We start from the raw sequence: 13,852 nt of genomic DNA, 5'->3' as shown, positions 1-13,852 counted from the left end.
TGAGCTTCTCACCGCACAAGGTCTGAATCAGGCTAACGAAGGGGGTGTACCTTGTTCACATGGTGCTGCATTGGTCGTGCTTTGCAGTCAGAAAGATTTGCTAAAGTTCAACGACGTTATTGAATAAGAGAATTAATTACAGGACAAGCAGGTACTTCATTATTATCGTCCATGTTTAAGGAACTGGCTAGTCCGTGTTTCCCAACAGCAGAGATGTGCTGGAGATACAGTCAGAAATAAACAAAAGTGAGGGAGACGGCTGAAAATTATAGTTCTGAATAATGCACTTCGACGCCCTGTGATAATTACTGCTTTTGTTCGCTTCTCTCATTAAGAAACTGACAGATGATGTAGCGTCTGTACACTCCTCGTGCAGCCCTTTTTTTTTTTTTTTTTTTTTTTTTTGCCTGTCATTTCATCCCGGCCCTATATTAAGAGAGAATCAGTGTTAGGAAGGGCCATTATTTGGGGCCATTTAGGGACAGCTGAAAGGAAAAAAAATTAAAGGCCATTTTATGACTTTTTCCAAGCTCTCTCATGTGTAAAGACAATGAGTAGGTGAAGGGAGCTTATTATTTCCCTTACTGTCCTCTCTCAAGAAAACAACAGAGCACAAAGTGTCAGACAGCGTTCTGGTCAAGCTTACATTGGCCTCTACCCAAAGACTGCTAGCTCTAATGCACCAAGATCCACACTTAGCTGGTATTAGCACTCAACTAGGGTTTTTTTTTTCTTCTTCTTCTTCTTTTTTCTTCCTCCTGAATGCTTTGATGGATTTGGACAGATTTATATTGGCTCAGTTCTCTTTCTACATGCTTTCACACTTTCCTCACTGTTTATCTTGCCTTCCATCTGTTCTATATGTACGTCTAACCTTTGGTTTTTTTTCATCCCAAATAAAATAATAAAACTTCCTGCTATCTGACTCAGTGGATCCACTTATTTGTCTTTCTGCTCTTTCTGCTGTTTAGGAAGCACTGTCCCATGGCTGTGCAGTAGCGCCACACAGTGGGCATCATTATTGCTTCTCTTGAAGATTATCAGCGTTTAAATATTTGAACTTATTATTATTATTATTATTATTATTATTATTATGCATTATATATTATATTATCTCCAAGAATAAGTTAACACCAGGCTGGTTATTCCAATGGCAAGTGAGGGTCATAATGTAGATCAAAGCAATCGAACATCAGATTGAACTTTTGCTATAAAAAAAGATATAATGCATATAATGGCAAAAACACTGTTGTACAGTACCACCTCTATTCTAAATAATAATAGGTTTCCTCTTGACCTCTCAGGGAGATTGTTTTTGATTTGTACAAATTTCCTCACTTTTCTTTATATTCATTTGTGCAATACAAATGAAAGTAATTTAATAAGATTTAAATATAAATACCATTCCTTTCCTGGTATTCACAAGTGTTTGTTACAATAAAACTATAAAATAAGTGAAATGTTGACATGAATGCAGCTTAGGCACACAATTATAAACACAAAGCTAGCATAAAGACATTTTATAAGTTCAACTGAAGCGATGGGCTCAGACTTGCCCCATTATCTCCAGCAGGCTCCTTCTTTTGTTCTCTAGCTGTCATCATTGCTCTGATCATGACTTCATTCCCAGTCTGACAATCTCTGAGTCAAATCCGCTTCTCTTCTGGGAATTCCTAAATACGTAGCAGGAAGAAAGAGAGAGACACCTAGAAAGCTTAATTACGCATGCATGTTATATATGATTGTATAGCATAGTTAGGGAACTGTGATGAAGGCTAATCAAACTACAGTATAATATGATCCATATATCATTCAGTGACCAAGAATAGTTTTTTTGTTTGTTTGTTTCCCCCCAGTTCTTGGTATTCCGCTAGTCACATGACCAGCTTTTTAATATTAATTAAGATATTAACCATAATAATGTACTGCTAAAAAAATAAAAATTAATCGAAGTCCCAGTTTGAATTGAACGCACCCCTTATGTATGCACGTTTAAAAGGTATATATTTTCAAACCAAATCGTACATAATTTAGAAAAATATTCTAACATTATTTTAAATATTTTGAGATATTTTTGATTAAGGGCTTATCCACAGGGTTATTAACAAATTCCTGACAGCTGTTTGATGGTCCTGTATAGCAGCGTCTCCCTGCTTACTTTCTGTTTTGTTCTCCACTGAGCACAAATATTTATATGATCAGAGCTTTTAAGGATTAAATAAAATAAAAAAATTAAACGTTAAATATCTATGATCCATCACTATTCACGCTGTAAATCTCTTAAACCATCCTTCATTTCCCTTTATCTCTCTATCGCTGTTATATATTTCTCTGTTTTGTTGTCCCTCCTTTCCTCTCCCTCTGTGTGTGTGTACAGTCTGCTTCGGGCCCGTCTGCGCTCTGAGCTTCTGGAGCCTTTAGGTGAGCAGAAGAGACGTTTCAGTGCTTCCTAAAAGCAGGAGACACATTCCTCCTCCACTTCCTCTTCTACATCTCCTCCTCCTCCTCCTCCACCACCTTCAGATCTTTCATCACATCCCTGTTCTTCTTTGTACCCCCACTTCCTCTCCATGTGTTTCTATGGGGCTCCTTTAGAGACCATAAAGTCATGTTGGATTTTGGTTTCTACCCCCCCAGAAGATGATGTCACATGTTCAAGCAGTTGCTTAAAGACGTTTAGCTGGGACTGCATGCTTTCTCTCTCTCTCCCGTGTTTTCGTCCAACTGATCAGACTGTGTGTGTTTATATAATAGTGATCACGCCGCACTCATACTTGAGTGGACATTTAATTGAGATGAAAGGCCTTATATTTTTATGTTTTTTCAGTATTTGTTTTTTATTCTTGTGACCTTTTTTATTATATGAAGTGTTTTTGTTGTAGTTGTTGTTTTGAAAGGGTCCTTATTAACTGAGCTGGCTGTTCCCTCAGCACTAGTTTGACATATCTGCTGGTATTGCACAAAAGTGACATTGCACAGAAATAAAAACAGCCACTCAGCCGATCACCTCAGCATCATCTCTCTCTCTCTCTCTCTCTCTCTACTTTATCTTTTATAATCCTGACTGTCTGAACCAGGAACCAAGCACATGTTAATGTTTTTCTTTTTTCTATGGAACTCATGATGTTCTAGATATTGTTTTTCAGGCTTGTTTTTGCATCAGTCTTTCTTTTATTATTAGAGCTGGGCTCCTTTTCATTGTCTGTGGGATTCTGGGGCATGGACTTTACTGATAACTTTAAAAATGCTGGTCATGTTTTATAAACTACACTGCAGGGCAGTTGTTCTCACTAGATTCCATGGACATTTTCTTAAGAGTAATGGATTTGTGTCTCAGATTCAGAGAAAATGAGAAAGAAATGCTATAAAGTTCAGTAGTAATTTGTTTGTATGTGTGTGTGTGTGGGTATGGGCGGCCGGGGTGGGGTGGGGGACTGAGGGTGTAATAATTAATGCCTCTTGCACTTTTTGTTTGTTGTTGTTTAATAAATGTCCTTTGCTTTTGACTTTCTATGCCATTCCTTCTTTAAACTGATTCTCTTTCTTTCCTTTATTATTGTCATGTGTCCCTCTGACATGATATTATAAGGGCTCATCATTTAGACTGAGGGTTTAAAGAATGTGTGATTTTAAAATCATTATATTTGACTGTGGCTAAAAACTCTTTGCGATTGATTTTGATTTTAGATTTTCTCTAATATGATGTCATATAAGAAGAATATTCCATTCCCTGATTTGTTGGCCAGATCTGGTGGGGCAGGGCTCAGCAGTAGCTCATTTACTTTAACACTAAAATTGTACATTGGGGTATTAAAAAAATGCAAAAGGGGCATTCTGATTTAAAGTTTTTTTCCTTAACACACACATTTGTTAACACACTTATGTTAACTTGTTACAGAAATAGTCAAATATGGGACCTTTAAAAAAAATTGTTTAAATAAAACTTAAACAAATGGTCTGTTTTTGATATTGATCTCAGTTCATCTTCACGCAATCCGTTATACCAGTCACACACCGGCTATATAAATAATGTGGGTACATTTAAAATGTATCTATTTCAATAAAAAAAATAATAAAAAAATTAAAAATTAGGCATAGCTATATATGGCATGTATATATTTCTTTCATTCATAATGTTTATTATGCTGTGAAAGTCTTTACTGTGACAAAACATTTTTTATGTTCAAACAGTTATAATTTAACATCCTGTCAGCCATCTTTATCAGCTTTTTACATTTGCATCACACACAGAGATATGATCTCATTAGTGTGTCAAGATTTTATTTACAGAAAGCTTTAATGACACTGTTGTGGCATAAATTAAGGATTTCTAGTATCTGTAGTACTGTGGTTATCCAGCATGTGGCATCACACTCTTTGCTTTGCTTGCAACTGGTGCAAACCAAACCACCATCATCCTGTGATCACTGGTTAAAACAGAAGTGTATTAGTTCCCAGAGTGCTTACTGAACAGCTCAAAAGAGTATAGTATAGTACTTTTAAGTTTTACGCTCATTTTACATTAACTGTCTCCATCTCAGCCTTTATTAAATAAATATAATTTTGATTGTAATTCAAGCTAATCCAATTAATAACAACAATTATAGACATATAACAACTAATGTGTATGAATATAAGAATTGTTATATCGTCATATAATAGTGCACCTTAACATGTTACAGATAGCACATTATGTATAGCCAGTGGTCCTGAGGCCAACAGCACCCGTGTTGAATATGATGATTGACAGGCCATGTCCTCCTCCTCTTCCTCTCTGCTTCAGGAGCCCACTGCCTCCTCAGTCACCATTCGGCTCCACTTCTCCTCCACACAGCAAGGTGAACAAACTGCCCTCGGTCAGCCAGCTAATCAACCCACAACAACGCAACACTCTCACTCCATCCAGCATGGCCGGAGGACTCACAGACAGTAAGGACTTCACAGCAACAGACATAATTGACCATTTTTATCAGAATAAGGGACAATGATGTACAGTGTGTGTGTGTGTGTGTATATATATATAGGCATGTAACAATATATATATATATATATATATATACACATATACACACACACACACACACACATATATATATATATATATATATATATATATACACACACACACACATTATATATATATATATATATATATATATATATATATACACACATATACACATATCTATCTATATATATATATATATATATATATATATATATATATATATATATATATAAGTAGTAGTATTATTATTTTTAATGCGAGAGTTTAAAAGAAACTATTCAGCAGGACTATATTTACTACAAATTGTTTATTTCTTAACTACAGTTTAATTAAAAGCTTGCATTCTTAATGAATCGACATTACGTAGATCTACATTACACATTTACTTTTGGTTTATAGTGTTGGTAACCTTTCTAAAAATGTGTAAATATCAGAATCATGATGGATAGGTCTCTCTGCTCCTGTCCGCCCCGGGGTCTGAACTTGTCTCTACACGACAGCTTCAGCGCACCACTCTGTGTCTTAGTGTCTCTCTGACAAGCCAGTTTCCTTTCACAAGTAAACTGGATCTTTGTGGGATAAAGATCTCCCTAATCCCTGCGGCTCACAGCTCCTACCATTGTGTGTCATAATATAGGAAACTGGGCTCAGTCGGCCACTATTACCTAACCTGCACCTCTGTCGCCAGTGGCTACGGGCCTCGTTCAGATCGAACACTCAGACACTTCTTCACAGCCTTGACACTCTCACCCTTCAGCGTGATATTAAAAGCATCTAACAGGCTGTTCCTCTTGGCTTTGTTTCGCTACAGTGACCCCCATGATGAGCGCCCACATTCCCATGAACACAGAAATGAGTTCGCTGAGTCCCACTAATGCCCTGCAGCCGCAGTTATCCATGGTGCCCTCCTCTCACTGCACACCCCCACCACCGTACCCTGTGGACAGCAGCATCTCCAGGTACATGTTTGTACAGTTTCCACATCCAGTCCAGATGCTCCATGTTTTTAAACACTCCTGACTATACATTAATATGGGAACTAAAAAGTCTAAAAATGACTACAGCAATGACTTGTACATGGATTTATGTAATACTGCAGTGGGTGAGAAACTAAAAGCACTGCACTATGATCTTTCTTCTTAGAGCTTTTATAATGAGGCCAGTAGTAGATCATAAAAACCGTTAAATCAACCAAATAATGTTTTATATGTTTATAATAATGTCCTGTATAATAAAAAAATATTAACAGTATGAGTTCTAGGGGGTTTAGAACATAGCCTTGTAGGCTTATGGACTGGATTGGAAAAACAGGATTAAAAGTGTTCTATATTCTGTAACCACAATATACAGCACATCCTAACATCATTCTACTTTTTAATGCCACCATTTCAGTTTCCTCTTACGATTGGGCTGCTCCTCCTGTCTGGACTATTTCACAGCCCAGGGCCTTACCAGCATCTATCAGATTGAGAACTTCAACCTGGAGGTGAGACTCTGCTTGTTATTTTGTGCTTTTGTTCTCTAACCAGTACAGACTGCATTTTTTTTTTCTGGGGAAGAAAAACTGAGATAATTGGTCTGTTATTCCATGGTTCAGTATAATATACTCACAAAGGAGACCTAAAATCAGTTCTTCCTAAAGGAACCTTTTTTATAAAGGGAAACCCTCTAATGTAGAGTCTAATAATGAAAGACTGGAGTTTTTATCCGAGAGACAAAATGATATTAAAACTTTATTGGTATATTGTTATAAGGGCGCTAAGCCAAGGTTTTTTTTTTTTCTAATGTAGTAGTGTAGTTTTTACTTTTATCAGTTTTTAAAATCTACAACCGGTCTGTGAGCTCAGTTTATGTCTAAAAAAGAATCTAAAAAGAATGTTGATTATAAATATTATACATATATAATACTTTAAACTGGCTGAACTTAGTTTTTCAAGATATATATATGGACTGAATATATATATAAATTATAGAAATGAAATGTGTAGCAGCTTGAATGAACCAGACTGAATACTGTTCTCTTTTGTAGTGAAGTTAAAGCATTTTACAATAGACAATAGAACATCCTAAAAGTATTCTTAAAATCGAGAGTAAAAGTATATGTGCATATATACAGTACTGTGTTAATGTCTTAAACTAAAGGGGTTGCTTCCAAGCACATTTTTTTAAAGCACATTTTTAATGTAGTCTTGAGAAATTATTTTCAGTCCAGACCCTATACCTGACCAGTTTCAGATGACTGTTTTTTTTTTTGTTTTTTTTTTGTTAATCCATGGTTCTCTATGAATCATTTAAGCATAAAAACCCATATAACTTAAGGCATGAACTGGTGAGACATAGGTGCAGATGATGGCAGATGATTAGGATGGTGATTATAATACTGGTTATGCTGAATGCTGGGAACAAATGAGAGGGGAAATGAGGTTGCTGCTGAGGTTTTTACAAAGACAACTAATTTTTAGATGGGATCTTTAGGCACTTTGTAGCCTGTTGCAGTAAACCAGTTCCTATTTCTTTCACTTAATATGAAAAAATACTGTACTGTATATCCGTCTATCATCTCTCCATCTTTAATAGGAATCTCTGTACACCTGCTGAATTAAAGTTCTTGATGTGAATTTTCCCTGAAGCTCTCGACCTGCCTGTCCAGCTTTGATTTTATGCATTGTGCTGCTCATATATGCAGTTTGATATTCAGGTGTACAGGTGTTCGTATTAAAAATGTGGATGTGCAAATGCAGTGCAAGTGTATTCTTGTTCGCTTATGAGTCACTGCATCCGCAGGACCTGTCCAGGTTGAAGATCCCTACAGAGTTCCAGCATGTGATATGGAAGGGGATTATGGAGCACCGGCAGAGCATGGAGTTCTCTCCCCCTGCACACATCCTGCGCTCATCCAGCGGAGCCTCCTCGGTGAGTGTGGGCTCCACGGAGGCACGCGGTGAGCGCGTGATCGACGCCGTGCGCTTCACCCTGCGCCAGACCATCTCTTTCCCACCACGGGACGACTGGACCGACTTTTCATTTGATCTGGACTCGCGTCGCAACAAGCAGCAGCGCATCAAGGAGGAAGGAGAGTGAGCTGCTTGTTGCGTGCACACAAACACACACACACACACACACACACACACACACAGAGGCTTTCGTACATACACACTGTAACTACTGCATGCGGCACACATAAAACTTGTACAGCTTTTACCAAGTGTTTGATATCACTTAAAAGCATGCCAATTAAATGCACTTAACGGCTAGTGTTTTTTGGGTGTATTTCGGTCTGCTTGTCATTTCAAGCCCCTAGTTTGATGCAGGCTACTGTAGCTTTAGGGTAAGCGGTGCTTTGCCGTGTTTGGTTTATCATTTTAAATTTCTTGAGACACAGCACTTAAGAAAAGCTGAAGTGTTGGTACTATTTTGAGCTGTTGGCATTCATTCTCTACAGAGAAGAGTTGTTATTTGGGGTCTTTTTTTTTTTTTGTACCCGGTGTCTTTTTGGATTGTAAAGAGCCTTTACTCCAATAGGATTCATAGTATTATGTTTGTTAATCTGTTTGCTGTAACACTTCGTTTCAGCCTGGCGATACTTTTTTTTTTTATTCTAACATTTGTCTGTGTTTTTTTTTTTTTAATTGTTTGTCAAACAAAAACTACTTGATGTAATATTGGCATATCAGTTTTAATACTTGGATGAATTCAAACACAGGTCACTGACATGACCTTTCCAGTATTTTAATGACTACTATTCACTGTACAGATTGTTTTGTCTTTTGATACCTATAAATTTTGTAAATATTCAAGGTGCTTATTTTGATACAGTATAAACCAAAAAAATAAAATCATTACACTATTGGATAGATTGTTTTTGTTGTGTTTTTTTCCTTATTTTTATCATAGATTAAAAAAAAAATGGTGGCAAAATAATATCTGCTTTTTTTGTTTTTGAAAATGACAGTAAACAATTTGTTTTGGCTACTTGTAAATTTATTAAAATGAATGCTTTTACAAAAAACGATAATGATGTTTCACAAAAAGTGTGTACAAGCGGGAAAGCGGAGATCTGTTTGTAAAGCAAATGATTAATGAAGTTGCCAGCAATAGGAACTTTTTCTTCACCTGTCCTATAATTCAGTTTATGAACAGAATCATGTGTTTGCACTCAAAATGCAGATTAGTTATTGATAAAGTGTGACGTTGGCCTGCTCTATCGTTTGGTTTTCATTATTCTGATTGGATCTAAACATGACTTAAATACTTTAATACTTTTACAAAACATCGTTAGTGAGGTTGCTCTTATTAGTGGCATCAGCGTTCCTCACAGTCTGGTCATAAATACATTTTTCCAAAGCCAACCATTAGGTACAGTTTTACAGTATATACAAATATCACTTATCCACAGACCACCTTGCTTTTCACTTCATTTGCAGGGCTGCAAGCACAGACCATAAGGAGTGACTAGTTTATGAATTAATTATATATATATATATACGAGATCAATTATTTGAGAATGACTAAAAAGTGCATGTGTTGTAAGTTGCATGATGACAACTCCACCACGTTCCTCAAGGGGTTCAAATATAAATACGGCAAATCGATTCAACTGTCTTAACTCGCAGGCATAAATACTGCACGGATAAATATGCACAGAACTCATTGAAAGTGTACTGCAGTGACTAAATAAACGACTGAATGATGAGAATATTCATAAATTATACAAGACGAATGAAACACTGAGCGTTTCAAGGCCAGAGTCCTTTATCTCACCACAGATTTTGCCTTTGAGTCCCTCGCAGAAAAACAGTGGATTAGGGACAGGATTAAGGCTTGACAGACATCCAGATTGAGGTGACAAGTCCAACCTTACACCTAAAGGGTTAGAGTTGCTTGACAGGAACACGAAGAAAATGTCAAAGGCTAAATAGGACGAGGGCTTGTGTTGAAACCTTGGGCGTCTTCCTATTGATGTAATCAGCAGTACTGAATGTCAGTACTGTCCCAGGAGACTGTTAAGAGAGAGAGAGAGAGAGAGAGAGAGAGAGAGAGAAACAGACAGAGGGAAAGAGATGGGATGAAAGGGGGAAAAAGAATATTCCTTTCCTTCTGCACGGATGTGCGGACTTGTGTAAGTCGTGGCAGTCTCGCTGCATTCAGCCAGACCTCGTCTAAGCCAAACCTCAGAGCATCAGCGACTCTACGAGCTCTCCAGAGCATCCAGAACCTTCATGATCTGCTGCTTGATGGCTTTTGTGGCATCACCAGCATTCGGGATCAAATACCTGCAGATCAAAAAGGCACAAAATGTGTTAAAAAATAATTAAATAATTGTAAATTATTAGTATGCATCCATGTGGACTTTTTTAGCATGTAATGTACATCCTGAGGTTAAAAAAAAAAAAAAAAGGAATGTGCACGAGTTACCATATAGCATTTTTAGACATAGCTCCATCAAGACAGCTGACAAAAATGCAGTCAAAACATCCAAAGCCACACAATGATTGTGCCCCAGCACACTGTAAACTTTGTTCTATCTGACCTGGGCATCTCTCTCTCACCCAGTTGTTCTTATCTAAATATCTCGCTCTCTGTGGAGGGTCTGTGACTCGGACTACAAGTAAATGCTTTTGCTCTTAAATGTAGTGTAACATGATGTGTTCTGCTCAGACAAAGGACATCAAATCTACCAACTACAACCTGCCTACTAAAAAAATATGATAAAAAAATATAAAAAGCATACTGTTCTATATAACCATAAAATAACACCATTGTTTAAAAAAAAAAATAAAGCTCGATTTTTTTTTGTACACATGCACCAAGCAAGTGTAAGATGTAGAGTGGGGTAAAATTCCTAGGAGACTACTCCTTAATAATTAGTAATAATATACAATACTGTGCAAAAGACTATTACCCCATTCATTTCTCCATATTTTGCTTCCTAAGAGTTAGAACTTCTTGTACGTTTAATGTAGGCTTGAGTAATAGTTCTCCGGGTTTCCTGGTGGATTTTTTGGTTCTCATTTTTGGCAAGAACTTGGTTCTCATTTTCAGTTTAGTCCCTGACCAGTTTTGGAGGAATGTTCAGGGATTAGTATACTGGTGATGCTGAACAGGCAAAGAGGAAATGAGTGTGCTGTTGGGGTTGTTACATTTGTTCCTGTTTCTTTACCTTCAACCTACATAATTTATTTTAATTAAATATAAAGAAATGACGGGTGGCTCTGACTTTTGCACAGCACATCATTTTTTTAATTTTCTGAGCAGAGAAACCACAGTTTCTGTTGCTTACAAAGACCAACGCTTTGACAAATTAACCTTGTTAAAAAAAATACATCCTCTACCGTCCTCTAAGTGTTATACCCCTGCTATAAACCCGAGTTCAGGAAAAAGTTGTGTTGCAGTGCTGCAGCAACTACAGCAACATTACCATACCATGCTACACCAATAGATGGTGCTGTTTTATTTCAGCTTTATTTTCAGTTTTTGGATTTTGGAATACTGTATGAATCACTCTGCACCTGAATGTCACATTGTCACATGTACATTTTTCTACCCGAGAACAACTTATTTAATTACTCTGAAATGAATATTTAACATGATCCGATTGGTGTAAATACCTTTCTACAGCCATAATCTCCACTCCTGCAGAGTTGTTGCTGCCAAACTTGAATGTGATCAGCTCCGGGTGCTTCTTTTTTGAGGTGATCTTCACCACTGAGCTTAACGCCTGTCTGGACTGGATGTAGGCGAATCCTTTCCGTGAGGCGATCTCCCTCAGACAGTACATGTGTGTTGCTGTGATCAGCAGGTGGCTGAGGAAAACCAAACATTTAATCTTACACATCCAGTACGGATACCGAGAGTTGACTATATGTGTAAAATTACCAGCATCATTAATCAGGAACCTCACTGAACTACAAACTCCAAAACCAAACAAACAAACCATGTTTGTATTTTATCATTTATTAAAAGTATATATGCTGTACAGTTCTGCTATTACAGAAGCAGAAACAATGACAAGCAGTAGCGATAACATCACTGACTCGCTATCTGGTAGCACTTCATCAGTTCACTAAATCAGTGGAAAATCTACACGTCTTCCTTGTTATCTGGATTCTTTTTTTTTCTTCCTTTCTTTTTTTTTTAATGTAACAAAGGAGAAGTATTTGTTTCAGAATTGTGGCGTATAATACTGATTAATTTGTTTGCCTTTAGTAACTGCTTTAACATCGTAGATCCTAGGAATGGGAATCGCCAAGGACCAGCCGATGCAATATCATCACAATATTATTAGTTTTTTGGTTACAATACTAAACTAAAACTTAGCAAACTTGATGTCGAAAGATGCTGTGCTGTCTGCCAATGTGTAAAAACTTTAGCACACGCTACCTGCAGGGTTATAGTGGAGGTCAACATTTTGCCACCTCAAAGGCAAACATACAGTGAAATCTCGGATTGCGAGTAATGCGGTTTGCGAGTGTTCTGCAAGATAAGCAAAGATCTTTAATAAATTTTGTCTTGGAAAACGGACCAGTCTTGGTTTACGAGTACCAAGTATCACGCATGCGCTTCTTATTTTGATGCCGAGCGTCACGTGATCACAATCGAGCCAACGGTTTTTCTTTCTATCGCAAATCTCATTAGAGAGGTTAAAGATCCATTTTTTTCTCTGGATCAGCTTGCTATTTGTGTCTGTGTGCGGCTGTGCGCACACGTCATTGGACACCGTAGACAGAAGTCAACGCTGCAAAAATCTTGAGGCATCGAGAGGGACCACCTCCAGCTGGATTCTGCTTCGTGATGATTTGGAGCTACACACGCTGCTCCCGAGCTCCCAGTAATCCAAACCCCTCTTGACTCTGCACCGGTCTGACTCATCCTGGTGCCGAACTGGACTCCATGTTAACTTAGATAAGATATCTTCTGTTATATTAAACTTCCAGCTGCTCATCAGGGACAATCTAATCATGATTTATACACATTTTTCTCGCTCATACACATTTACATACATTTATTTAAATTTTATGAAGCTGCTTTAAGACAATGTCCATTGTTAAAAGCACTATAAAAATAAAATTTTATTTGAACTACCCAGCAGTGGTGTCTACTACTCTAGCAGTGAATTGGATGCCCCGTGTGTCTCTTTGGGATACATCCTGTGTCTGGTGACAGTTTCACTCTACCTCGAAGACAGTTCTGGCCTCGACTGGTGATGACATCTGTTTCTCTGAGGACTTGACGTGGCCGCAGTTGTTCGATAGTTCAGGACTGGAATTTCCTACTGAGTCTCCAATAACTACCTGGACTCCATGGTAACATCAATTAACATCAACTGTTATGCTGAACTGGCTGCCACCTAACACACAGTATGAATGCAGATCAATTCCTGCTCTCTGTTTCACCCAAATGAGGATGGGTTCCCTGTTGAGTCCGGTTCCTCTCAAGGTTTCTTCCTATTTCCATCTCAGGGAGTTTTTTCTTGCCACTGTCCCCCTCGGCTTGCTCACCAGGGACTATCGGACCATTTTGATTCATACTATCTGACCATTCCATACAGTCTTAAATAATTCTTTTGATTGTGTAAAGCTGCTTTGTGACAATGACAATTGTTAAAGGCGCTTTACAAATAAAATTGAATTTAATTGAATAGCAGTGCTGAACATTTAGAGCCTTAGGTCTCACCTGGGGAACATGTGTCCAGTTTCTTTCACTTCATTACATAGGATATGGTGCTTCACATCTGGCTTGTTAATCCATGTCTGTATGTTCACTATCTCCTTGCGGTCATCATCTGATATTGAAGAGCTGTCAATCTCATCTAAAAAGGCAGAGAATTTAGGTCGAAGAGAGCTG

General features: G+C 37.6%; 2 protein-coding genes across 10 annotated transcripts in view; one reads left to right on the top strand and one right to left on the bottom strand.

Moving 5' to 3' along the window:
* The window catches only part of tp63 (tumor protein p63), a 46,615-nt gene extending 37,755 nt beyond the window's left edge, over positions 1-8,860 (top strand). For 6 of the 8 annotated variants that reach the window (XM_053498639.1, XM_053498637.1, XM_053498638.1 and 3 more), the window contains 4 exons: positions 4,784-4,929; positions 5,820-5,967; positions 6,401-6,494; positions 7,793-8,860. In XM_053498639.1, coding sequence (XP_053354614.1) covers positions 4,784-4,929; positions 5,820-5,967; positions 6,401-6,494; positions 7,793-8,089 — 685 coding nt within the window. In that variant the 3' untranslated portion in view covers positions 8,090-8,860. Of the gene's footprint in view, positions 1-2,377; positions 3,383-4,783; positions 4,930-5,819; positions 5,968-6,400; positions 6,495-7,792 lie in introns of those variants that run through there. The other 2 variants (XM_053498640.1, XM_053498643.1) reach the window with 2 other exon arrangements.
* A 107-nt stretch (positions 8,861-8,967) lies between these two features.
* Positions 8,968-13,852, bottom strand: part of tbc1d23 (TBC1 domain family, member 23) — a 34,431-nt gene continuing 29,546 nt past the window's right edge. For both annotated transcript variants that reach the window (XM_053498543.1, XM_053498544.1), the window contains 3 exons: positions 13,682-13,817; positions 11,617-11,811; positions 8,968-10,281 (listed from right to left, as the gene is read on the bottom strand). In XM_053498543.1, coding sequence (XP_053354518.1) covers positions 10,197-10,281; positions 11,617-11,811; positions 13,682-13,817 — 416 coding nt within the window. In that variant the 3' untranslated portion in view covers positions 8,968-10,196. The remainder of the gene's footprint in view (positions 10,282-11,616; positions 11,812-13,681; positions 13,818-13,852) is intronic.

Source organism: Clarias gariepinus, chromosome 6 (genome assembly GCF_024256425.1).
Source record: "Clarias gariepinus isolate MV-2021 ecotype Netherlands chromosome 6, CGAR_prim_01v2, whole genome shotgun sequence".
Lineage (NCBI taxonomy): Eukaryota > Metazoa > Chordata > Actinopteri > Siluriformes > Clariidae > Clarias > Clarias gariepinus.
The sequence above is the reverse complement of the archived record's forward strand: the minus strand, read 5'-3'. Positions and strand labels throughout refer to the sequence as shown.